Below are 27,658 nucleotides of genomic sequence, written 5' to 3' on the forward strand. Positions count from 1 at the left end.
AGTTTTGAGAAGCATTGTGCTGAGGAAATGGTTAATCAGAGAAATAAGTTTGGTCCATCCAAAAAAGAGTGCCTTGGGTTGAAACTGACAGAGAAGAAAGCTCTCTTAAACACACATTTTGCCTTTTAAAAAGAATCATCTGTCTTCAGTGGAGATTCTTTTTCATTTATTAGGAAATAATGGTATCTGGGAACCTTTTTTAGAAGGGCACGTGTACCTAATAAATCAAGATAGCGATGGTTGTTAGCCTCAGATACTGCTGCTTTTTTCCCATGTGCTTTGCTGTTAAATTTCAGGATTATTCCTGGGCAACGTGTGCATTCCTTTAGGAGGGACAAGCTCCCCGCCCTCAGCCCCAACAAATCCAAGGTCACGTCGGAGACTCTGCTATTCTAAAGAATTCCTTGAGATAGAGTAGGGATTTTAGCTAAATAAGTTCTCAGGGCACAAACTATTCACTGTTCTATTTGATATTCCTCCCTTGGAAAATCGTAGTCTATCAAACTTTATAAGCTATGACTTCAGTAATTATCTGCAAGGATGGAAAATAGGTGTCTTCAGTTTATATTAATGTCATCTCTCGTTTCCCTCCTTCAGACTTACGGGTTATTTAGTTGGATGGTGGAAGGAACATGGGAGGCCTAGTTCTACCTAGTTCCTGTGATTCTCCTTGCTTACAGTGGAAAGTAGAGCACACTCTTGAAGTGAACAGGTGGACATGTTAGCCAACTACAAAAGAGTTAAAGAGTAATTTAGAAGCATCAGTTTAAAAAGTATTTTATTTATTTTATTAATATTGTCTATTTATCCCATTGTCAAATAGGTGGTGCTGAGGAATTTGAAAGCATGAAAATGTCAAAATGACCTAGTCTAATCAGTCTGCAATTGAAAAATGCTTTTTTTCACTTCAGCTTTTTTTGAGCACCTGGAGAAACCTACTGAACCCAGTACTCTAATTTTCTAATGAGATATATATACATATAAAATCAGATTGTTATGTCTCAGAGGGGACTTCTAGACTGCTTTTTTAAATACCATCCCACTTTCTCAACATCCTTATTGAGATATAATTCACATACCATAAAATTTACCTATTTAAAGTGTGCAGTTCAGTGGTTTTTAGTATATTGACAGAGTTGTGCAACCATCACCACATCTAATTACAGGACATTTTCATCCCCCGCAAAAAGAAACTTTATACCCATTAGCACTCACTCTTTACCTCCCGTCTCCACCAAATACTCTCCCAGCTCCTAATCTACTGCCTCTCAATAGATTTTCGTATTGTGGACATTCCATATGAATGTAATTACCCAAGAAGTCTCTTCTTCCACTTAGCATAATGTTTTCAAAGCTCATCTATGTTGTAACATGCATCAGTACTTTATTCCTTTTTAAGGCTGAATAATATTCCATCGGATATTATTGGAATGGATATACCAATAATGCAATACTAATTTTATACATGGTATAAAATGAATATACCACATTTTGTTTATCCATTCATCCACTGTTGAACATTCGGGTTGTTGCCCAGCTTTTGCTGATAAGGACATTTGAAGTTTTTGTGGAGACATATGTTTTGTTTCTCTTGGGTATATATATACCTCAAAGTGGAATTCCTGGGTCAAATGGTATCTCTACGTTTAACATTTTGAGGAACTGCCAAGCTGTTTTGCAAAGCAGCTGCACCATTTTATATCCCCACAGCAATAGATGGGAGTTTGAATTCTTCCACATCCTTGCCAAAAGTTGTTATTGTCTGTCTTTTTTATTATAGCCATCATGCTGGGTGTGAGCTAGTGTCTCATTGTGGTTTTGATTTGCGTTTCCCTGGTGACTAATGATGGTGAGCATATTTTCATGTGCTTATTGGCCATTTGTATATATTTCCCGGAGAGACGTTTACTCAAGTTCTTTTCCAACTTTTTAATTGAGTTATTTGTCTTTTTACTCTTGAGTTGTAAAAGTTCCGTATATATTCCGGATGTAAGTCTCTTATCGGATGTATGATTTGCAAATATTATACTTTCGCTCATTCTGCTGATTGTCTTTTCACTTTCTTGATGGTATTTGCAGCGCAAAAGGTTTTAATCATAATCCAGTTTATCTCTCTTTCCTTTTGTTGCTTGTTGCTTGTGATAATTAAGGAATTATCACATTTCCATAATTCCAAAAATTGGGTAAAAAATGAAGACTTGTTGAATATTAACGTGAAAGCCTGTCTTTATGTATATTATATATTAGCACCATATTTAGTTTTCAGATATAAAGCCTATGAAACCTAACTTGACCTCCCTGATTTCTGTTTTTGCTATAGCATTCTGTACTTCAGCTGATGGCAAAGGATATCCATATGTCAACTTTTTAAATGACTTTTAATGAATATAACCAACAGGGGTCTTACAACTAATGAGGAGATCACTCTGCCACTGCCATATATATCCTACGTTACTCTCAGGATATACGTGTGTGTGTGTGTGTGTACACACACACACACACACACACACACACAGAAACCCATAACTGGGGGAGTTAAGTCATAAATAAGCAATTAGGCTCTTTTTTTTGCGCTTGAAAACTCAGTGAGAATTGCAGATTTTGGAGCGCAGAAACTCTTACATAAACGGAATAGATCACTTTAATAAGATAAAAATGTAACCTGTGTATATATCCAGAGAATTCCTTTCTTGAAGGTCTAGATTTTGTTAAGCTCAGAGGGTATACCTTGGTGTTATTTATCTGGTTGTTTAGACAGGACAGAGTGGGAAATAGCTGTATGCAGCTCTGGAAGGGCCATTCTCTTCCCAGCAAGAAGAGGGGACTTGCTTCTAACAGAAGCTCCCACCATAACTGGTGTTACCTTCACTTTTTGACTAGTAAGCCCCCTTCTATTTATTTTGGGATTCCACACACAGCTTCCAAATCCCCGAGCCCATATACCTGAGTGGCGGCTTCTGCTTCCCGCACCTCCCGGGGAGCTCTCTGGGCTCACACCCCAGGCCAGCGCCTCTGCGCCTCCTTTTCCCCTTAGAGCCCTCACCCTTTGGCCACCCTTTTGCTTTCTTGACCCGGCTTCCTTCACCTCCCACACTGAGGCCTGGGCCTCAGAAAGGCCAGACTCAAAAGGGCTCTTGTTTTACTATCATCTCCCCGGTGCAGAGCACATATGTTAATATAGCTACAAAAATTTGTATTGGCCTGTGTTTCAGAAACCAGGCAAAAGCTCAGAAAGGAATTTCATAGGCTCCACCTTCATTACAGATGCCGTTTCTGTTTGGCTGGACTGGGGGATGGAAGGCTGTAAGGCAAGGGGTGCAAGGTGGGGTTGGGCGTGGTGAAGGGGTTCCAGATCCTTTACAATACTGAGCAAAATAACTGAGAATGGCACCTAGGAGATGTGATCGCAGTTGGCCTAGCGTGCCCGTCTCCTGTATTCCTGTGTCATTTTCTGTTTTCTGATAGAAATAAAAAAACATTTCTACAGACATGACACATGACACAAACAGTAGCACAGAGAGGCCATTAGTAAGTACTATTTGATGGTGACAACTCTTAACAAGAAGCTTTATTTTCTGAGGGAGCCAATTGCAGTGTGAATGCAAATATTTGTGTAACCAGTCAAACATTCTGTTCCATTTTTCTCTCAGGACAAATTTCCCTGCCAGGTAGAAGCTGTGCATCTTGTCACTGCATTAGAATCTCTTACACCACTCTTCGCTTTTTATGGCTCCTACCCTCAGACTCTTTGGCTATATATTACCACAGTTATGGTCTTGTGAGGGAGAGCACGGTCATTATTTTCCTCAGTGAGAGATCTAAAACATTCTCATTCCACGATGGTTTTTCTTCTCATTGTCATATTAACCCTTAGCCTTTAACTTATCCATGTCAAAGAAGGGGAACATTTGCATGTATAATTAAACCCCATGGCTTCTGTGCCCATCTGGCTACAGGCTGGTATCACAGCCCTACCTCTGGAGAAGGGAATCCTCTGTCTGCTGCTGAGTGGCCACATCCCACCTGGAGCTCAACTGGGTGATGGTACTCGGGCCCATCAGCCACATTGAGCACCGGAAGATACACACAGGGTGAGACTGATGGAGCCCATTTCCATTGGGCTGGGGAATGTCTATATTAGCCCAAGAATGGAAAACTTTCTGAAGAGAACTATTTCTCCCTTTTGACTTCTGTTATTCTGATAGGAAGATGAAGGCTTGAAGAGTGGTATTTTCTCATTATCAAAGTGTGAGAACCTATGACATTCTTTGTCTTCTTCCTAATAAGTCTTCTATTTACTCCACCCATGTATACATTTTCCCCATCTTGAGTTCATGCTGTGAGTTGATTTACTTCCTGTTTTCTAAATACGGGATTGCAGTTGGATTCGAGCACATTTCCTGATTTCTCATGGCTTCCACATGCTTGTATCACTTATCTCCACAGCTGGAGACGTGGGGGGCAATGTTAGAATATTCATGTTACCCACCATCTCTTATCTTATGTCCAAAATCAAGTGGTGAGGATCACTCTTTAAAGAATACATCACGAATGTGTTTCCTTATGTCCTCTGACTGCCAACCTTAGCCCCGTAAACCCAGCTACACACACACACACACACACACACACACACACACACACACACGCTTCTCTTCTGTCGCTACCAAAACTCTTTCTACTGTTTTGGAGTTGGAGCAATCAGGGGGACAGCCTTTCTGGAGGCTTCCTGTGGTCCACGTCCACGTTGCCAAATGTATATTTAATAGCCCTCTTGTCGAGAGGGAGAGAGACCCTTAGCAGAGCTGAAGGATTAATGGGACTAAAGGTGAAATGGCAGTGATTTGTGGGACTTACCTTGGGAGCAGAATCATTGTGCCTCACTCCACCTTTAAATAGTGGCAGAAATCTTCACTTGGGATTCATCAGTGCTTACATAGCCAACCTATTGTGTGTTATGTAGATAATTTTCTTCTGCACTTATTTTTTCTTTTTGCGGTACGCGGGCCTCTCACTGTTGTGGCCTCTCCCGTTGCGGAGCACAGGCTCCGGACGTGCAGGCTCATCGGCCATGGCTCACGGGCCCAGCCGCTCCGCGGCATGTGGGATCTTCCCGGACCGGGGCACGAACCCGTGTCCCCTGCATCGGCAGGCGGACTCTCAACCACTGCGCCACCAGGGAAGCCCCGTCTGCACTTATTTTTTGAAAGCTGTAGAATAAAGAAGAAAACTGGGGACTCGGGATAATTTAATCGAGACAGATGGTTGTCTCCTTTCAATCACTTGTATTAAAACCTTTATTTTGGGGACTTTCCTGGTGGCGCAGTGGTTGAGAATCCACCTACCAATGCAGGGAACACGGGTTCTATCCCTGGTCCGGGAAGATCCCACGTGCTGCAGAGCAGCTAAGCCTGTGTGCCACAACTACTGAGCCTATGTGCCACAGCTACTGAAGCCCACGCACCTAGAGCCCGTGCTCTGCAGCAAGAGAAACCCCCACTCGCCGCAACTACAGAAAGCCCGCATGCAGTAACGAAGACCCAATGCAACCAAAAATAAATAAATAAATAAAATTGATTCTTTAAAAAAAAAAAACAACTTAATTTTTAAATTTACCTTTATTTAAAAATTTTTTTTTCAAAACAAAACATTTTATTGAAGTATAGTTGATTTACAATGTTGTCTTAGTTTCAGGTGTACAACAAAGTGATTCGGTTATACACATATATATGTACATCTATTCTTTTTTTGTTTTGTTTTTTTGGGGGTTTTTTGGCGGTACGCGGGCCTCTCACTGCTGTGGCCTCTTTCCCGTTGCGGAGCACAGGCTCCGGACGCGCAGACTCAGCGGCCATGGCTCACGGGCCCAGCCGCTCCGCGGCACGTGGGATCTTCCCGGACCGGGGCACGAACCCGTGTCCCCTGCATCGGCAGGCGGACTCTCAACCACTGCGCCACCAGGGAAGCCCTATTCATTTTTTGATTCTTTTCCATTATAGATTATTGCAAGATATTGAGTAAAGTTCCCTTTGCTATACAGTAAGTCCTTGCTGGTTATCTATTTTATACATTGTAGTGTGTATGTTTATTCCACCCTAATACTGTATAACATAGTTTCACCTACAAAACGTGGTTCATGTTAGACAGATTTTCCTACGTGACTCCTCAGCTTTCTTGGAGATGCCCAGGGCTGAAGTCCTCAGCCCATGTGTAACAGGGAGAGATCAAGCATGAGGGCCTACTTCTCACTTAAGGGTCCCGCCTTCTCGTCCCCATGCTCCTGGTTCACTGTTTGTCACCCTTCACCGCCTGTGCTAGAGACGACACAGGAACAGAGAGAGGAAAGGACATTGAGATGAGTCACTTACGTTACTTGCAAGTAGCTTTGATTTTTCAAACATTTGGAAAAGAAGGTTGAAACCCAGCTAAAATGCATTCAGAGACTATCCGTGCACTCCATGTCTCCAAAAAGTATGAGGAATTAGAGCCCAGAGGGAACGTTTCCCACCGTCACATGGTCTGGTCCCCACTCCAAGGTTTCCCACAGGCATGGTACCAAGGATGTTGCCCCATCCTAAGCAGAGGCTCATATATCATTGGCCATGAGGGCTTTGATTTTTGGCAAAAGTTTGTAAAGGGGGTTAAATGAACTCTGTACCTTAGCTCTTCTCTACTTCTCATCATAGCTTTCCTTTTCTTCTTTATGGTCTTTCTTTTTGTTGTTGTTGTTTTCGTTCATGTACTCATTCATTCAGCACTATTTATTGAGCCCCTACTATTTTCTAAGCCCCATTTTGGGCACTAGGGACACCAAGGTGAACAAGACAGTGTCCTCTCCTGCGTGAGCCTGCGTTCTCTTCCCACCCCATCCACCACTGCCCATGCTTACTCTGGGTCGTGCCTGGGTTCCAGTCTCTGTTATTATGCAGTGTTCTGCTCTCTGCACCATCTTACCAGCCCTTCCCTGCCTGCTGGAAACACTGACCGATGGAAGAAAAGCAGTCAGGGCTTCTCAACAGAGATATCCTTGGGACACGATTCAGTAATATTTAGCACCACCTAAGAAAAGCATTTTAAACTTGTCTGCATATACTAAAGCCCTTTTACCATCTGTTAGTGGAAAATATTTAAAAGTCTGGTAAAACTCTCAGTTATTGAAATAAAACTCTTCATTTGCTCCTTCCTTTCCTTGGGCATTAAAGACTCCCTCTTCCTCCCTGAGTATCAAGCAATGGCCAACCCATCACCAGACAGAGATGGATCTTGCTTTTTGGTCATTTTTTTATGTCAGCAGGAATTCTGCTGAATCTTTCAGAAGTTCTGTTTAAAATCTACATGCACACACCCCCCCCACCCTTCCTGCATTCAAGTTCATAGGAAGATATATAAAGGCCTATTAATCACAACAGATGAGGTGGACAGGACTTAGATTTATTAAATGACAAAGGATAATGATGTTAAATCGCTTTAGGCTTAGATCAGATACTTTAATTGACCCTTTTTCTTTCTTTTTTTCTTTTTTTAATGTGAGACAAGAAGAGTATATTCTGGACGTTAGATGAAAAATAGGTTAATTTTTTAAAAATGAGATCATTTGGAACGTTACCAAATGGCAGACCTACAGTTTAAATGCACATCTTTAGCTAATTCCTCGTGAAATCATCAAATGAAAAGAAAACAAGACGATTGGGAGAGGTTTTACTTTAACCACCAGGACACTCAGAGTTCAACAGATAATGACTGGACCCCTCCACGTCGTCTGCTGGTTGGAGAAGCTGATCTCCCGGAGCCCCCAGTGACTCAAGGATTTTAATTCTTGTCCTTGGGACAAAAGTGAAATTGAAGGCAGCATTTGTTATGTGTGATGGACGTATTCTGACTTGTGATCACCTTCCCCATGGCCGGTCTGAGGGACCTTCCTTTAAGTCAGGGAGCCCCCTGTGTAGTTTAACCCTGGGCAGTGTCATACCCTGAATCAATTCCAGAACTTGTGCTGCAGCTCTGGGTCCCGTTTTATGGCCAGTCTGAAAACACTGGCAAACGCCCAGCTGAGTTATCTCAGACGAGGACCTCTTACGTTGCTTGCTGATGTCAGGGAGGTGAAGACTAATTGAAGAATGCTCAGAAGAATAAACTTCAAGTGCTTTGCTCTGATGGAAAATGATATGTTTCTTGGATCCCTGAAAGTGAACTTCCAGGTCTCACTCACTCTTTATGATCTTTAAAGTTTGAGTTCTGTTGTTTTTTTGTTGGTTTGTTTTAGGGCAGATTTTTCCTTGCAGACACAGAACAACTAATAAAATGGAACACTGGGTGTTCCTTATTTTGTCTTTCTGAGTTGACCTCCTGCTTACCCCTGTCCACTTAATTGTGAATTCTAGTGTGCACAGCTCACTCTTCAGACATTTGTTAATTCTCCTTCCTAAGTTGCCAGGTAGTGTACTGATAAAGAGGGGAAATGCAAGTTCTCGTATGGTTTTGCTGATCCAATTCAAAGGGCCAATTCTGATAAAATGTCTTTGAAATTATTATAAGAATAAAAAATGTGGGGCATGTGCATGTGTGTGTGTGTGTGTGTGTGAGAGAGAGAGAGAGAGAGAGAGGGAGAGAGAGGGAGAGAGAGAGAGAGAGAAAGAGAGAGAGAAGAAGGAAGGAGCATATAAAAAACCTAGACCCATCATTCCACCATTTTAAACAAGATTCTCCTAATGTTTAGATTACTGTGCAGATTGGTTTCACCACCTGGGAAAGATGGTCTGATTTAATTAATCAATTAATTATCTAATGAATTATTTAAGTTTGTGTAGAGCTTTGCATGTTTCCCTCATAGATACTGGCTTGGTCTCATGATTTGCTCAGTTCCTTCTGTGCAGTTCTGGGTGAAATGTGTGTGTGTGTGTGTGTGTGTGTGTGTGTGTGTGTGTAGTGGAGGTCATTGTAAGGTTCTTCTGTTGAAAAATACTGTTTTTTCCTTTTTTTTTTTTTAATTGAGGGGGAAAAATTCAATTCCCTACCTCACACCATTTAGCAGCCGTGCCCTCAGCTGTGCCTGTTACCCTCAAGGCCAGAGACCATGCATTTTATTCATTCCGGAGAATGTCTCCCATTCTGCTGTTCCAAGAAGAGGCAGTGGATACTGTTCTTGGAAGCTCTTGTGTATTAGGAAAACTAGAGAAAAACTGCTGCACCACTGTTTTCTTTTGTGGAGAGTGTTTCTTCTCTTTTTCCCCAGGAACAGATGACCGATGTGTCCAATAGGGACAGTAGGAGCCTGTGTTGCCTCTCCTGGGATGTGGCAGCTGCCGTGGATAAGCCCCAGGCATGGGTTTCCTTCCTTCCTTTTACCGCCCCAAGGACCACTGCAGAGACAAATGAAGTTTATTTTTTTTTAATTGAAGTATAGTTGATTTACAATGTGTTAATTACTGTTGTACAGCAAAGTGATTCAGTTATACACACATACACACACATATATACCGTCTTTTAAAAATTCTTTTCCATTACGGTTTATCCCAGGATATTGAATATAGTTCCCTGTGCTCTACAGTAGGACTTTGCTGTTTATCCATCTATATATAACAGTTTGCATCTGCTCACCCCAGCCTCCTTCTCCATTCCTCAGCCCCCTCCCCCGGCAACCACAAGTCTGTTCTCTATGCCCGTTATTCTGTTTCTGTTCATTTGTGAACAGATAGGTTCATCTGTGTCATATTTTAGATCTCACATATAAGTGATATCATATGGTGTTTGTCTTTCTCTTTCTGACTTACTTCACATAGTATGATGATCTCCAGTTGTATCCATGTGGCTGCAAATGGCATTAATTTATTCTCTTTTATGGCTGAGTAGTATTCCATTGTATATATGTACCACATCTCCTTTATCCATTCAGACAAATGAAGTTTAATATCTAACTTCCCATGGAGAAGCATGTACCAATCTAGTCCTCTAAAGAACTCAAGACCTGTCTCAATGTGCATGTCCTTCTGTTCCATGTGATGGCTCCTGAAGAGAGACAGCGTAGGAGAAGAGAGAGGGAAGGAAGAGTCACACTCAGCCTCTATGCGTCAGGTTCCTAATTTTCATAACAAGAACGGAACTGTGTTTATGTGCATTGCACTGGGGACGCAGCCTCAGTTATAGGGTGAGGTCGTGGCTGCCCAGAGGCTGTTTCACTCCCACCTTGCTGCTCTCTGAGAATGCAAAGCATGATGGAGAGCATGAGACTTCTGGGAAATAACATTTCCATTTCTGCTCAAGCAGGGCTGGGGCTCGGTCTTTTTCCTGTGCCACCCAGGAAACCCAGCCCAACTCTTCATGCCATCTTTTTCTGAAGGGTATTTATTTTTTTATTTAATTTTTATTTCCTATTGGAGTCTCGTTGATTTACAATGTTCTGTTGGTTTCATGTGTACAGCAAAGTGATTCGGCTATACCTATGCATATGTCCATTGTTTTTCAGATTCTTTTCCTATATAGGTTATTACAGAATATGGAGCAGCTGCTTTTAGCAAGGGCAAAGTTAAGTAAGAGAAAGCAAAGGGAGACAGCAGTCGCCTTCATCAGATTCCAGCGGCGAGCCAAGCACTGCCATGGCGTGGTGTTACCATGCAGTCTCTTTTCTTGTTCCTGGTCATCTGTTTCCCTTTACTTGGTCTTTTGACCTGCATTGTCGTTCACAAAGTGTTAAGCAATGAACCCGACACCTCCAGGAATCTTCTTTTTTTTTTTTACCTGGACCATGTTTTTGTGCCCAACCCAGAACTTTGTATCTTTCAGGATGGCAAGTTGGAGATAAAAGATTTTTAATTTATCTGATTGACAGGGGGTATCACTCTAGAAAGTGAATTGTTTCCAGATGGCATCGTTGGCATTGCTTCTAGAGGCTCTTTTAAGCTTCTTGTTATTCAGAAACACCAGCTCAGGATCATGATGGCAGTCCAGAGAGAGAATGGCCGATGTTTGTTTGTTATTTCAGTGCCACTGCCAATGCTGCATCCTTCCGTATTTTGTTTCAAGTTCATAGCATACGTGAGTGTCTGCAGCAGACAGAGTGTCTCCGGCAGTCAGGGAAGGGAGAGGAGCATTGCACACCTACTGTGTGTTCTGACTCAGGTGATGCATGTGACAAACAGCTATTAATCGCATCAAATGTGCAAAGTCTGGGGATGAAAGATGAATCACAACCAGGCTGTCACTGAGCATTCAGTCCACAGGGGAAATGAAATCTGTAGACAATAACCACAGCGCAGTACAATGTTGGCAAGATCTGAGCAATCTAGAGGTAGGACCGAGGAGGGAAAGGTGCCATCTGATGAAAATAAAGAAAGGCTGCTCAGAGAGGAGACGTCTAAGTTACTTTGAAATCTGTATAGGGAATTATCCGGGTATTTAAGAGAGAATAAGATGAGGAATGGCCGGGCGTATTCAGGCAGCTGGCATAGTTCAGTATTGCAGGGAGAGCGGGGCTGGGGCTTTTACATAGGGCAGAAACTAAGGAATCACTGTAGGGGTGCAGGAGCCCAGGGGCAGGAGTGGGTGGTGCCTCTGCCCTCACCCCCCTTCTCTCTGGCTTTCTATGCACACGGCTGCTGTGCTGGACCACTCCCTCTCCGCTTCTTCTCACTTCTTTTTAATTAAAAAAAAATTTGTTTTTCTTTTTGGGCTGCGTTGGGTCTTCGTTGCTGTGCGCGGGCTTTCTCTAGTTGTGGCGAGTGGGGGCTACTCTTCGTTGTGGTGCGCAGGCTTCCCATTGCGGTGGCTTCTCTTGTTGCGGAGCACGGGCTCTAAGTGCGTGGGCTCAGTGGTTGCGGCACACGGACTCTAGAGTGCAGGCTCAGCAGTTGTGGCACACAGGCTTAGTTGCTCCGCAGCATGTGGGATCTTCCCGGACCAGGGCTCAAACTCGTGTCCCCTGCATTGGCAGGCGGATTCTTAACCACTGAGCCACCAGGGAAGTTCCTGTCCTTGCTTCTTTTCTTCTTCCTCCTCTGTAGGAGTAGATGGTAACATTTCCTCCCCATCCACCGCTCTCTACTCGACCTCCCTTGCTGATCTCACCCAGTCCCTTGGATTCAGATGACTTCCAATCTGTCTGTCACTAGTGATTCTTATCTTACTGCCTCTAAGCCATCATGACCTCTACTTCCTGAAGGAATTACAGATACTTAGCCAAAATAGATATGAAAATCTTCCTTCATGTTTCTTACCGACCGAACTTTTCTGTTTTTCTACTCTTATTGATAGCATTTTCCAAATCTCAGAGGCTTAGAAGTCAGAGAATTGTTATTTTCTTTTAATCTCACCTCTCCCTTGTCTAGACCATATGCAAGGTTTCTTCACAATTACTCTCACATTGGTCTCTTCATTCTTGATTCAGACTCTTATTTGGTCCACCACCAGTGCCTCTGCATTCAACCTCTGGAATATCTTGTGAGTCTTTTCTACCCTCATGACCTTTAGTTCAGGCTCTCAGCATCTCGTTGCTTGGATTACTACAAGTCCCCATCAACGGTCCCGTTTCCGTTTCCTCCAGTCCCTTCATCCCGTACAAGTGCCCCTGCCAGATTGTCCTTCTGAACTGTAATCTGATCATGCTGCTTCTCCAAGCAAACACCCCCCACACACACAAAGGCTGGGTCCCCGCCGGCTCCCCATTCAGGACAGGCTTCCGGACCCAGCATCTTAGTTTCCATATTCTGCCCTTACCTACCTCTCCAGTGTAATTTCTCTGGAATATAATCTGACACTCCTTGTTAAACAGTATGTTAAATGGAAGATCTGGCTTCGGCACCAAGGTTACTGCATGAAGAATATTTTTAAAAATACGAAAACTCCTGGCCTAGAGCCAGAAAGTAGAATGATGGTTGCCAGAGGCTGAGAGAGGGGGGAAATGGGGAGTTAGTGTTTAATGGGTAAAGTTTCAGTTGGGGAAGATGAAAAATTCTGGAGAAGGATGATGGTGATGGCTGTACAACTATGTGAATGTACTTAATGCCACTGAACTGTGTGCTTAAAAATGGTTAAAAAGATACATCTTATGTTATATATATTTGAACACACACACACACACACACACACACACACACCTCTTGCACCTCGTGGTCAAATGGAGAGAGTATAAAAGTGAGAGGTTATTGAAGATCGGGCAAGGGGATTTTTGGAGAGAGCTGGGCTGTGATTCCCCCACTGCAGGGTACTGGGAATGGAGGAAAGGGTACCAGTCTCTCATCCCAAATCTAGAGAGGACGGCTTGAGGGGCATCATCCGGGAAGTTTGTCCCATGTTTTCCTCAGTTGGGAGCCTGGTGACCTGGTGCCTGACGTCAGCCTGGGGAATCTAGAGGGCAAATTGCCTTGGTGTCTGAGTGGAAGAGAGAGGATGCTGGGCTGCATGGGACCTGAACTCACCCTTTTTGTGTGATCAAATAAGGAGGCCCCAGTGTGGACCGGATTCCCACAGGAGGGTCAACGGGGGTGTTGTCTTAAATGCTGTCTGGGGGTGCTCCGTAGAGAGTTGATGGCACCCTTGCCTGCCTTGAGATGGAGGCCCACAGGTGGATCTCCACAGGCAGTGGAGGAAATCAGTGAGCCCAGGCTAGAGGCCGGTCAGCCAGGTAAAGGAAGCGCAGGGAGAGATCACCATCGGGTTAAAGGTCTCCGAAGACCCGATGGGAGAATCCCATAAGAGAAATGTCTGCTTGCCTCCAGAGGGTAAAACCATTTTAGATCAGGTCAGCGAGAGTAGAGCTTTGCCTCCCCTCCCCTCTCCTGCTTCTCCAGTTATAGATTCAGGAAGGGCAGCTAGAGTGCTGGGGAGGGTGTGAGAAAACAGGGAGAGGGTGCAGAACCCACTGTTTCCCCCCAGTCACAGGAGACCTGTGGGCCCTTCCAGGGAGGAGCTGGGATCACCTTCGCGGAAAGGCTGAACTGTGGCTTAACCTGTGGGGTTGGGCCTTCCGGATTCCGAATCAAGACCGTTCCTTTGCTGTTTAAAGGGCTGTAAGGCTTTGTATTACCTAAGAATTATCGGGTTATGGGCCTGACTGAGATTTCACCCAGGACCAGGCGAGGAACATTTTCCTACCAGGCAGATTTAAAGAGACAACGGCAGACAAAGCTAGAGTTGCTTTTCCGTTGACACCTCACGAGTCCCGCTTACCCAAGGAGCCAGCTCCGCCTCTCAACGTTGGCGCTGCAGCCGAACGGACAGTGTGATATTTATTCCCTGGACGCCCCCGGTCGAGTACAATTCCACCTTTGTGCTTTGGTTCGTGGTCTTCCTCGACCCCTCTTCCCACACTGTGTTTTAATTTCACTTCTTGTATGAGAGGGCTGTTGATACTTGTCTGATCGTACATCCATTTGGATTTAAACTGCTTGAGGGCAAGAACCTTGTCTTACTTGTCTCTGAATCCCATGAATCATCTATTATAGTTCTGAGTACATAGTAGACATTGATAAAAGATTACACCTAGGGGCAGGACAGGAATAAAGACGAAGATGTAGAGAATGGACTTGAGGACACGGGGAGGGCGAAGGGTAAGCTGGGACAAAGTGAGAGAGCGGCATGGACATATATACACTACCAAATGTAAAATAGATAGCTAGCGGGAAGCAGCCCCATAGCACAGGGAGATCAGCTCGGTGCTTTGTGACCACCTAGAGGGGTGGGATAGGGAGGATGGGAGGGAGACACAAGAGGGAGGAGGTATGGGGATATATGGATACATATAGCTGATTCACTTTGTTATACAGCAGAAACGAACACACCATTATAAAGCAATTATACTCCAGTAAAAATGTTAAAAAAAAAAAAAGAAAAAAGATTACAGAATGGCCAAGTGACTGATGAATGAAATAATCCAGTTTGATAGCTAATATGTATTGTGTTTATGAAGGCAGGAAAGAAAACAGTATTATGGCATTCCTGTTGCTTTTTTCCCCTTCTGTTGCCAAGCAGAGTTTGAATAGGGCTTGTTGGAGCCACGAACCAACTCTTCCAATGCTACCAGACATGTACACACACATGTACACTGTTCTGTACACTTCTGAAGAGGAAATAGCATCTTTTTACGGGTGTATGTGTTTTCCATTTTAAAAAAAAATTTAGGTGAATGACAAGATATCCATATCCATCACAGAGAAATTACAGAATACAAATAAGCGTTGAAGTAAACAGTCACCCACACCCCGTCCCAGGCATCAGGCACTGTTAACACTCTCTCATCTCTTCCCACGTGCCAGGCTCTCTCTCGAAGTAGCAGTAGCGCCCACCGGAGTTGACTTCGTATTTGTGGCGTGGGAGTCAAAGCTAAGAGCAAGTGGAGTGAGGTACTCAACCATTGCTATGTTAGGACGCCCCAGGCAACAGGGAGTGAGCTGGCCTGGGGACCAAGTGGGATCTGTAGCAGAAACTCTGTTCCCAAGTCAGCTGCCTCCCGCATCCTCGGCCTGAGGTGAGCTGGCCTGAGACGGTGATCAACCGAGTTGGAACTTAGGAGGAGCTGCTTCTTTCTGCTTGGCCTTGGGTCCTGATTAATTGGGGGCGGGAAGAGGAGAAGGGGTGAAAACAAGAGTGTGGCAAAAACTTTACAGCTGTGGTTTTGCCCTCCAGAGGACACTGGCGATGTCTGGAGTTACTCGTAGTTGTCACAGCTAGGGGGCTGGCACTCCTCGTTTGTAGAGAGTAGAGACCAGAGATGTGCTAAACACCCTACAGTGCGCAGCACAGCCTCCCACAGCAAAGAAGTATCTGGCTTCAAATGTCCATAGGGCTGAGGTTGAGAAACCTGCTTTTTAAAAAAAGGCAAGAAAACACTTGACAATGATGCTATTGCATACAAGAGCAAGGACTATAAAAATATTTATTGAATCATGTCTCACTTGCCCATTGAGATGTCAGTTTGAAAAGTCTTCTCGGTGAGTCTGGAGTCTGTCGGGTAGATTACAAATGCTAAAGGGTTTGGGGGGTTTTTTAAGCATCTTTATTGGAGTATAATTGCTTTACAATGGTGTGTTAGTTTCTGCTGTTTAACAAAGTGAATCAGCTATACGTATACATATATCCCCATATCTCCTCCCTCTTGCGTCTCCCTCCCACCTTCCCTCTCCCACCTCTCTAGGTGGACACAAAGCACCGAGCTGATCTCCCTGTGCTATGTGGCTGCTTCCCACTAGCTGTCTATTTTACATTTGGTAGTGTATATATGTCCATGCCATTCTCTCACTTTGTCCCAGCTTACCCTTCCCCCTCCCCATATCCTCAAGTCCATTCTCTACGTCTGCGTCTTTATTCCTGTCCTGCCCCTAGGTTCTTCAGAACTTTTTTTTTTTAGATTCCATATATATGTGTTAGCATGTGGTATTTGTTTTTCTCTTTCTGACTTACTTCACTCAGTGATCAGTGTTATGCATAGTTGAAAAGTCAAGAGTTGTCATAAGGAAGAGCAGAAAGCACTTCATGGAAAGTCATATTTGAAATTATCCCAAGTAGCTTTTAAAAACAGGTTTCATTAAATCCGGTGGCACAAATAGCCAGGTGGGTTTTTGGGGGTTTTTTAATTAATTTATTAATGTATTTATTTTTGGCTGCATTGGATCTTCGTTGCTGCACGCGGGCTTTCTCTAGTTGCGGAGAGCGGGGGCCACTCTTCCTTGCGGTGTGCGGGCATCTCATTGCGGTGGCTTGTCTCGTTGTGGAGCACAGGCTGTAGGCGTTCAGGCTTAAGTAGTTGTGGCATGTGGGCTCAGTAGTTGTGGCTCGTGGGCTCTAGAGCGCAGGCTCAGTAGTTGTGGCGCACGGGCTTAGTTGCTCCGTGGCATGTGAGATCTTCCCGGACCAGGGCTCGAACCCGTGTTCCCTGCATTGGTAGGCAGATTCTTAACTGCTGCGCCACCAGGGAGCCAGGTGGTTTTTAATCCAGGGGCAAAGCTGGGGGAAAGGGCGCTTGGGGGATATAAATAATGGAGCTTCTTTCTAGCTTTGCTCTTTTTATGTTGTTGAGATTTTTATTTTTTTAACAAAATGAATCTCTTTCTAGTATCCCTTTGTGTTTGTCTTCAGGCCTTGGAATGACTTGCAAGGTTCAGAGACATCATTATGTACCTGTGACACTGACCCCACTGTTTATTTTCCAAATCCTAAGTAGTTTGAGGGGACACAAACAGGGCACTGTGCGTGGTGACTGCACCTATGGGTGATCTAAGGGAAGGTCAGGATGGCTGTCAGGTCCCCAAATCCCTAAGTGGACAGGGGGTGTCGTCAGTCCTCAGGAAAGAATCAGGGACTAGAAATAAAGGCAGAGAAGACAGGCATGTAACTTGGAAAGCTTTATAGTCTTCTTTTTTTTTTTTATCATGATTGAATCAATGGACTTGGTTTTTCTGAGCTTCACAGACATGCAGAGAAAAAAGAAAAAAACAGCTTGGCAGGAATACAGGGAGGGGGAAAGGATCTAAATTAAATATAACAGTTGCCTGAAGTTTAGTTGCTGACAAAAAACAAGTCGTTTTCTCTGAGAAGCATGTGTAATATGTCAGGAAGAAAAAAAGCACAATTCTTACATGAGATCTTATGGATAGCACCACATTAATTTTAATCATTTAATTTAAAGTACTCCACTGTCTTCTTTATTGCAAATCAATAAAGTACGCATGTACTTGACTTTCACCTGTCTCATACTTGGCAAGGAGAGCGTAGCTTTCTCTGACTACCCAGCTTACAGCAATGAGATTTCCCCTGTCATATCTCCTAACTGTCCCAAGATCAGCACCTGCTTTATGTTGCCTCTTATAGTTAGTTATATCTGTCTATCTATCCATCCATCCGTCACAAATTACCACAAACTTCGTAGCTTAAAACTACAGAAATGGGGGCCAGGAGTCTGAAATCTGAAGGTTCTAGGGGAGAATCTTTCCTTACTCCCTCCAGTTTCTGGTGACACCAGGCAATCCTTAGCTTGTGGCAGCAAAACTCCAGTCTCTCTTAGTCCGTTCCGGCTGCTGTAACAGAACATCACAGACTGGGTAGCTTGTAAACAACAGAGAGGTATTTCTCACAGCTCTGGCATCTGGAAGTCGAGGGTCAGGGTGCCAGCACGGTCAGGTGAGAGCCCTCTTCCTGGTTCATTGTCAGGCATCTCTGCACTGAGTCCTCACATGCAGGAAGGGGTGAGGGAGCTGTCCGGGGTCTTCTCTATAAGGGCATTAACCCCCATCCTTGAGGACTCCTCCCTCATGACCTAATCACCTCCCAAAGGCCCCACTTCCAAATATCGTCACATTGGTGATTAGGTTTCAGCATATTAATTTGGAGGGGAGACACAGACAGTCAGTCTTACAGCACTGTCTCTGTCCTCACATGGCCTTTTCCACTGTGTCTGTGTCTTGTCCTCTTCTGTCTATTATATGGACACTTGTCATTGGATTTAGGGCCCACCTGGATAATCCAGGATCATCTTATCTTGAGATCCTTAATCACATCTACAAATACCTTTTTTCCATATAAGGTCACATTCACAAGTTCCTGGGGTTATGACATAGTCATATCGTTTTGGGGGGGCCACGATTCAACCCACTGCCCTATCTATCTGTCTGTCTTGTCTATCTATCAGATCCTTTTTGGTTTCTGTGTTTTCCAGAATGCTGAGGACACAGTAATAACTAATAAATGCTTACCAATTTGAAAGTGTGGCCTTATTTTAAAGTGACCCAAATTAATGCGCTAATTGTCCCACCTTGTTTCCAAGATGTTCTCTCATTAGCTCTATGGAACGTATGAACATAAAGACACTCCAGCCTTGCAAAGTAAATGTATGTTTCAAACTAAAGACCAAATGTTCAATGGCCACACCTAAAGCCAGAGCAGTCAGTAAGTTGAACTGTTATTATAACTTGTAAGATCGCTGTTTTTCTAAGTGTTAATCCTTGCGCTGCAATTAACATCCTAGGTGGTCTTGAGGATTACTAGCTCCCAGCAAGGTGTAAACGTCTCAGTTGAATCAACCCTATTTATCCTTTATTAATTTAGGTGCCCTAGAAGAGAAAGCAAAAACATTGATCAGAGCTTTCAAAATAGAGGGAGAAAATCACAGTATGAATATGCTTGCTCTTAACTGATTCACTGAAATTGAGTACATTATAAAACAAGGACAGATATTCGCTGTGTCCTCTGTAAGTCCTGGAAGCATCATGGCAGAGAGGAAGGAGTGTGTGGGAGTGACTGGGAGACTTTGGTCAAGAAACCTGGTTCTAGATCTGTAGCAGCAGGCCTGGTTCTGTTGCCATTTGTGTGGCCTTGGGCAAGTCCCCTGATTTCTCTGAGCTTCAGGTTCCTTCCTTTTCTGGAAACCAGATAGATTAAAGTAGAAGTTTTTCAAACTGTGTTCCAGTGTGCCACGGCGCTGTCTTCTAAACTGCTCCCTGACTCAAGCCTCGTAGCTCTCCCTGTGATTAGAAACTGGGTTTGGTTCAGAATTAAGAAACTCTGGCGTTTTTGTTCTTCATTCACCTGTTTGCAGCGGAAAGCTACAAGGACACTCAGATGGTGAAGATCAAAGAGGAACCCATGGAGGTGGACATCCAGGACTCGCAGGCCTCAATATCACCCAGCCGCAGTGTTGGCTATAGCACTTTAATTGGGCGAGAGAAAACTGAACCCTTACAGAAGATGCCAGAAAGTAGAGTGCCCCCAGAGAGAAACCTCTTCAGTCAGGACATCTCTGTGAAGATGGCTTCCGAGCTTCTTTTTCAACTGTCAGGTACGTTTCCTCGAGGAAAAAAAAAAAAAAGTCAATAATGGGGACTAATTGGAGGGAAAGCCACTCTAACGAAGTAAAAACACCAGCATTATAGGATTTTTTAGACAGAAATCCATTTTGTTACTTTAACGTGTATACGACCTCTCAAACGAAGAGTTCATCAAAGGCTGCCTGGTAGGACTCCTGCCAAACTTTCTTTAGTAAATAGTTAAGAACCATTTGAAATTGGAACCTATGCAACTCCGTGCAAATGATCCCTGTTGCCTGGACTAAAAGTCTCACCTCTAATTTTGTTTAGGCAGTTGATCTGATTAACAGCCTTTCTTTTGTTTTCCTAATGTGCAAAAGATAAACTTCAATTTACTCCAACAGTGACTGAGTTACTGTGAATTCCAAATTAGTGTGGTCGGAATTAATGAGATTTTTACGGTAGCTTGCCAAAAAAAAAAAATCAAGGAAAGGGGAAGGCAAAAGATGAAACTGTGAGGACTCTTTTCCAGCTATAACATAGTAGAACATTTCCTGTAAACCAACTTTTTCTACTTCAAATACTCAGAAGTCAAAGTTTAGGAATCAGCTAAGTGATCACCTATTAAAAAGCTAAGGAATCACCGATTCTAGCTCAGCTAAGTGTCTTGATAGAATAGGTGAGGGTTCTAGAACCTAAGTTGTTCTCTTTATCACCTCATTCAAGCTGCAGGCTCTTTGTCAAATTTAATGTGCCGTTACTGCTTGAATGTGATTGAGATGGATGAAAGAGACTCATATAAGATTCAGACTTATATAGAAATACAGATACTTTGTCCTTGGTCAAGCATTGGCCTACATACTGAAATTCAGGCATCAGTAGAGTTTGTTACTAATATTTGATAAACTCTGTTTTGTTATGGCTAACAGATTTAAAACACCCATTAAATGCTTCATTATTTAAGTATTGACTTTTCTCCCCTAAGAAAAATACCAGAAAAGAGGAAAGAAGCTAGAATCTGCAAGGCATCGTGATAGCTCACCTTCTCATTGGCCTCATGACACGCCCCCATAGCTGTAAAGTTATCAGTCAGTGCCGAAAATGGCAGCCTCTGAGTTCTCAAACAAGGACTGTGTTTGTGCAGAGCTCAGAGAGGTGGAAAGAGTTAAGTCAGTAAACTGAATAGGCCACATAGATCTTTGCAAGTTCCAAAAAAACTCCAAACATGCAAGATGCTTTGCTTTAAAAAAAACAAAAACAAAAAAAAACAGGCTGAAAGCATCTCTAAAAACAATATAACTTTGAAAATGATTTAGCAGTTCAAATCTGCAAGAGTGAGGCCAGTGTGATTCTTTGAAAAAAGTCTCTGTCTCTAGCAGTACATTATCATGGTCTACTATCAGCTAAGAACTTTGTGTCTGAGAGTTCTCACCCTGGCGCTGTCACTGACTGCCTGGGTGACCTCAAGCAAGTCATTTAGCCCCGATTTCCTGCTCTCTGAAAGAACACTGCCTGTGAATCCAGATTCACCCTCATTGTCACTGTTGAACGGACAGAAAGGAATTGTCCACGCAAATATGCACACAGCAGCTTCAGACCAGTGTTAAAAAACACGGGACAGCGTATATCTTTGTTTAAAATTTTCCCCCAAATCCGTAAGATTAGGAGTTTTTCACTTGCCCTGCTGTTGAAATCTGAAACCCTTGTAGAGGTGGCCAGGTTTCCTCTGGAGACTTAAAAGAAGCCACCCAGAGCTGTGAACGTCAGGGCAGAATCCTCACATTTGAACTGGACGGGGAAGACCAGAGGTCAACTTTTGTGTTCCTGAAAGCTAATTAAATAATTTCTGACAGCTGGTAGATTCAGACCTCAGGACAGAGTTTACCTCCTCTTGTCTAATGATATTTTTTGTCCCCTGTGACATTTATCAGAATGTGTGCACTCGATGACTCTCGCACCCAGAGGTCCTACGTTTGTTTTTATATCCCGTCTCACAAAGGGGCCTGACAATACAGAATGCTTAAAGGTTGTCATCCAAGTCAGAAGCGGAACAGTTGCAACAACTGCAGTTTTCATGCTGAATCAGAGAAAAGCAGACATTTTCAGCTGGGGAAAAATAGAAGAGAAATAACTATCTTTATGCACATCTCTGTGTGTGTGTGTGTGTGTGTGTGTGTACATGTACCTACTGAGGCCTGATGAAAATCAGACAACACAATTGTACTTTGTTAGTAATTCTTTCCCTTTGATTGGTTTTTAATAAACTATTTTGGTGGATGCTATCGACATGCTTTTGTTGCCTGTCTTTACCAATAAGACAGGAATGGTTTGAATGTTTAAAAAAGAAACCCACAACAGAGAAAGAGGAATGTGGAGGATGTTTCTGCTTCAGCCTTAAACACACAAATCGAGTCAGAACAACCTAAGAGGTGTCTGTTTCATCCTTTCTCTTTACAGAGAAGGTGAGCAAAGAGCACATTCACACGAAAGAAAACACCATCCGGACGACCACCAGGTAGGCCACTGTGGAGTCCCCTCGGAACACTCCCTCTGGGGGCCTTGAGGCCCACGTCACAGTTTGAGCAACATTCCTCAAACCGTTCTCTCCCGCTGGGTTCAAAAGTCACCCTTTTTTCATCATTTCGTGTTTGAGCTTTGGTTGGTGGAAACAACCCAAAACGCAAAGGACACCAAGGGGGAAGGCCATTCACAGTTATTAAACATCTAAATGTGTCACTTTGCTGGAGAGTTTTCCTTATGCTATTATTTTTTATCCCTTACAATGATTGTGTGAAGTAGATAATATTATCCTCTTGGCAGAAGTTTCCTGACCGGAGAGTTGAAGTGGGTGGCTCTATTTGGGAGCTGGATCTGTATCTCAGGAAAGCCTCAGTCGGTGGGTAGACCGAGGTTGAGCTGTGTTCCTAAGTAGCTTTGCAGCTGTGGGCTGATAACTTGTCACCAGGGACACCCCAGCTTTTAACTCACTGCATTGTTAGGAGGGCAAAAATGTAAAAAGCAGAAGAAAGACCATGCTTTCAGAAATTGCAGGAAAACTGACATCACTAACAACTGTAGCTTAAGGAAGCTTTCCATTTGCCAAAGGCAGTTTAAGAGAAGGTCAGCCAGGGTGGGCTGCCCATCAGTCTGCCGCCTGAAAGGAAAAGGACGGGTCAGTACTGCCACCCATCCTGAGGCTCATAACCACCCAGACCTGAACTGTTGCAGGCAGGTGCCAACAAGTGCAGACCCACCTCCGTGGAAAGGGAGCTCAGGGGAGAGGCAGTCTCCCCCTTGGCAGGCTTTAAGTCAAGGAACTTTAGCAAACTTAGATTCTTCCTCCTGGGAGCCGTTGCTTGGTTTTATTATTTAATTCTTGCGACAGAAGATCAACAGTGTTTTTCCTTTGGATGTGATATGAGTCGACCTCGGACCATCACCAGGCACATGAACGGTGTTCATTTGAACACCGTTAACGCGAGTCTTTGCTTCTTTTTAACTCTGTGAATCGGCATTTGGGACTATCAAATATTAAACAGTAATTAAAACAGAGTCACACAGGGTTCATATAGTATTAGGGACAGAACCTGACTCTAACCCAAGCATGGTGTTAGGCTTACCTCCGTGTATAAGTACGCAGATGGGGAATGAGTCTTTCCATCTGGTCTGTGCGTTGTGTTGGGAAATGGGTCTGGGGGATGGAGAGGGGACTTTGTTCAGTTGGATGCCCAAATAGGAGATGTGAGCTACTATAGATTCCAGCCTGCCTTCTCCATGTAATCCTAAGGCTATTTTTTTTTTTTTTGGTATCTATGCTTATGTTCGTGAGTCTAAACACATGAAATGGGCCAGATTGGTAGACATCGAAAGACGGCAGATTAAAAATAAGAGGTGTCCATTTTAAGTTGCTTCCCTAGGCTTCCTGAAGTGTCACAGGTCAGGTTCCCTAGAAGCAGAGCCCGAGACAGGGATCCCTGTGCAGGTGTGTTATGGAGGGCGTTCTCTCAGAGGGACCTGCAGGGATGGGATGGGGCTGGAGAGGGAAGGGGAGCTGAGCAAGGATTCTAGGGCCGGTTGTCTCCCGCAGAGAATTCTGGAGCATAAATTGCACCACAGAGTAAATCCTGCCTTGAGGTAAGGGGGCCAGCTCTTGGTCCCCCCTCATTATCCACTAACTTCATCAGGGGATGTGTAGCCCGCCAGGTGAGGGGGGCTCCAACGGTGAGGGCAGTTCTCACTACGAGCAGCCGGCACCCCTGGGGATGCGGGGTGAGTGCACCAGTGCAGTAAAGGGGATCTGGGCAGGACCCCAGCCCCATCTCCTATGGAGGCTTTCTGCCGGTTCTTTAAGATTACATGATAATATTTACCTAGGAGAAAGGTATGCTGCGAGACCCTGTTATTATCCTTTTCAGGTGTTCTCTGGGACGAGGCAAGAGGAGGTTTGAACTAGCCCCAAACAAGTGAAATGTACAATACCTCCTAGCCTCGGTTGCCTTGGCTGGAGCTGAAGCATAATTACAGGATAGAAGAGAGGGTTTTTTTTTAGCCATTTGGCAAAAAACGAAGCAATCCTTAAATTCTCCTGTTGCTGGGAGATTATGCGTAAGAAGAGATCCAAATCAGATCTTTTGCCCAATGCAGAACAAGAGGTGCTTCCTATGAGCTCCCCCACCCCTACAATGTGGTGTGCAGAAATCAGTGTTATAGGTTTCTCGGTTTATTGTTCTTCTACAAAATCCTTGGTGTGTTTTTATTTTTCCTTTGAGTAGGCAACTTGCCCAATTAGCCTCCCCTCAAAGAGATCTCTTTTTACCTTCTCACCTCATTACTTCAGGCGGAATAGAATCAAGCTGCCTTGTGCCAAGAAACCCTCTTTAACCTGAGTTAACCGATAGCAGAAATAAGGGGAAAAAACGCCAACTCTCTTCTTTTTTGATTCCCGTTTTGGAAGAAACTCTTATTTTTGGAAGAGGTCTGCACAAGGTCAGCTAATGGGGTTATGTTTTAAGGTATGATCTGTGATACTTTCCAGAAAGATTTACATCGAGCCTCCAACTTCCCATACCTGCAGATTTTTTAAGTACTTAGTGGGATGTTTGGTTAGTTATCAGATCTCCCACATTTCATTTCCTGGAAGAAGCTGACTGTCCAGAGCGAAGGCTCATCATGGGAATCAAAGTTCGGAATTGTCCATGTTTCAGAGTTGCTGGGCACATTTAAGATAGTTGACTTGTGAAGGGCAGCCTTGGATGCCGGCCTCAGCGCAGTATTGAGATCAGGCACTTCCAAATGCTGATAGGTGCCTGAGCCCTTCCACTCAGTGAGATCTGCCTCTGGGATCTGGAGATCCAGGGGAACCAGAGGAGAAAAGAGATGTGCAATGCTGAAAAAAGAAACTGATTCTCTCCAATTCTCTCTCTGTCCTTTATCAACCCACAACTTTCCCCACTGTTGTTAATCATTATTAATCTTGACTCTCATGCCAAACACAAGAATGAAGGAAAAGTGTAGCAACCCAAGTGTGAAACACTCTGTCTCTGGCAGTTCCAATGTGTGCTTACCAATGAGATACGGGGGTGCTGGTTTCCATGCCCGGGCACCAAGGCAACAGGAAGCCCATGGATGTGCGTACAGGTAACTCCCCATCCCATAAGGGCTGATGACTGCACCTCTGTCCTCATCCAGTCCTTCCTCGTCACAGCTGTCCATTGGCCATTCTGCTGTTTGTTAATTCCTCGATTATAAGTTGGGGAGACATGGAAAGAGAAAATGATGTTGGACAGCATTCCTTGTTAGCCATTTTTATTTTTTTTTTTTTTGTGGTACGCGGGCCTCTCACTGCTGTGGCCTCTCCCGTTGCGGAGCACAGGCTCCGGACGCGCAGGCTCAGCGGCCATGGCTCACGGGCCCAGCCGCTCCGCGGCATGTGGGATCTTCCCGGGCCAGGGCACAAACCCGTGTCCCCTGCATCGGCAGGCGGACTCTCAACCACTGCGCCACCAGGGAAGCCCCGTTAGCCATTTTTTAAAAGAAGTTCTAGGTAAAGCTAAGGGTTGAAACTAATAACTAGCAAGTTTCTGGATCATTGGCTCTTGACCTCATTTTTCAAAAACTCTTACAATGGAAAATTTCAAACAGATACAAGAACAGAGAATGTACCCATGATCAAGTTTAAATAATTATCGATTCATGTTTCATCCATCCCTTCCTTTTGTTCTTCTTCCCCGTAGATTATTTTGAAGCAAATCCTAGACATCATTGGAAGAACTGGTTTGAGAACGCCGTTTTAAAAAATTATCCTAAGAGCTTAGACTCAGCTGCTTCAGTTAGGATCATCTTCCCAAAAGTAAAGGAGAAAACCATCCACCAGGGTATCCCATGTGGCCAGGCAGAGAAATCAGTCTGCTTAGCAGCCGGGATGATTGGGTCCCATGGTCCTGCTCACCAGTGCCTTGACCTTTCCCTTCCTTCCACCCTTGTCTGTGCCCTCCTAGGAGCACCTCCATTGAATCAGTCCTTCAGATGGAGCTTCACTGTAAATGCTAAACAGCAGTTCGTCTGCCTGTTTAACCTTAGAGTCTAGAAAATTCAACCTAAGTGTAAAGAAGTCTGTGCGTCCCCTTTGAGATAGCCGGTGGCATTCTTAATGCCATTCTACCTGACAAATGAGATGGGGAGAAGGTCCGCCCAGTCCCATGAGAACAGAAGGACTGAATGCTTAAGAGACTAATGCAATCTTGATTTTTCGATTTCCTTTCCCAGCACAAGCCTAGGTTCTGCTGGGAGCAGATAACCAGCTAATATGATCACTTGTAGATGAAAATATATGAGGCATGATATCATAACCAGATCCCAAAGTTTAATGGAATAAAAAGAAGATCTACGTCTTCTGACATGGACCATCACCCAACCAGATGCTGGATAAGATCGAAATAGGAAAATGGAACCCTAGAGTAAGAATCAGATAGCTCCTGGCAGGTGAATTGGACATGCTCGATGTTGTGTAACACCATGAACTTCAAACAATGGCTGCCAAGAACCCTCTCTTGGTTATTTGTTCTCTCTCTTCGCCATTAATAATTCAGCGTCCATGGGGCTATAAGATTGCAGGCCTATAAGAAAAACTTCTCACACCTGGCTTGCTCTATTCCAAAAGCAAGGAAGTATTTACCTGAATTGGTTTTTTTCTCCATTACTAGACAAAAAGCAGAAGTGGGAAAATCAGAAAGGTAGAGTCCTACCATGCTGTGCTGACCAACATTTAATTTGCCCAATTTTCAGAATTTGAAATGTGGGCTATTTTTCTGTGATTTAGATAATGGCACTTACAGAGTTTACTAAAAGACATACGTACTTGGAAGTGTCCAATACAGAATTTTCAGGTGTGATTGTTTGGGTGCCTGTCCTTAAATATTTATGAGTCAGTAATAGAAATTGCACAAATTTGTACGAGCGTGATGTGCCGCTTCAATCTGTGCAATTTCCCCTTTCATTTTTTAGAAGGCATAAGAGAACCATGCTCCATTACCTTGAGAAGTAAAAGATGAAAGAACACTGGATTAGATGGAAGCAATTAAGAAAATAAACAGGAAACAGAGCAAATGAAATTGGTGATTTTGGAGTAGCTCTCCCTATAGTCTCTTCACCCTTTATATTTTCTAACGTTAAAATTAAAGGCACAGAATTTTGTTTCTAAAAAATGGAAATGGCTACTAATTTCATGGAATCCGTCCAGTTAGGACAGTCGGTGCTTTTTTGGTGAAGCCAAAGCTGGTTGGTGGGCCATTGAAAAGTTTTAAAAGCGCCTTTGCTCAAGACACTGCCATCTACTGGGATACTGACGTAATAAATATGTAAATCTTTGTTGTCTGTGATGTTAAGTACCCACCCACCCCCACCCACCCAGTAAGGTACCTTTGTGCAGTGCACAG

At 43.9% G+C, this 27,658-nt stretch overlaps 1 protein-coding gene across 2 annotated transcripts in view; it reads left to right on the forward strand.

Annotated features, from left to right (window-relative positions):
- Window positions 1-27,658, forward strand: part of ZNF827 (zinc finger protein 827) — a 146,535-nt gene that overhangs the window by 41,007 nt on the left and 77,870 nt on the right. For both annotated transcript variants that reach the window (XM_022599756.3, XM_022599758.3), the window contains exons 5-6: window positions 19,517-19,756; window positions 22,182-22,239. In XM_022599756.3, the coding sequence (XP_022455464.1) occupies window positions 19,517-19,756; window positions 22,182-22,239 (298 nt within the window). The remainder of the gene's footprint in view (window positions 1-19,516; window positions 19,757-22,181; window positions 22,240-27,658) is intronic.

This window comes from Delphinapterus leucas, chromosome 5, assembly GCF_059928025.1.
Source record: "Delphinapterus leucas isolate spDelLeu-1000000601 "Yukka" chromosome 5, BTC_Dleu_Yukka2, whole genome shotgun sequence".
Taxonomy (NCBI): domain Eukaryota; kingdom Metazoa; phylum Chordata; class Mammalia; order Artiodactyla; family Monodontidae; genus Delphinapterus; species Delphinapterus leucas.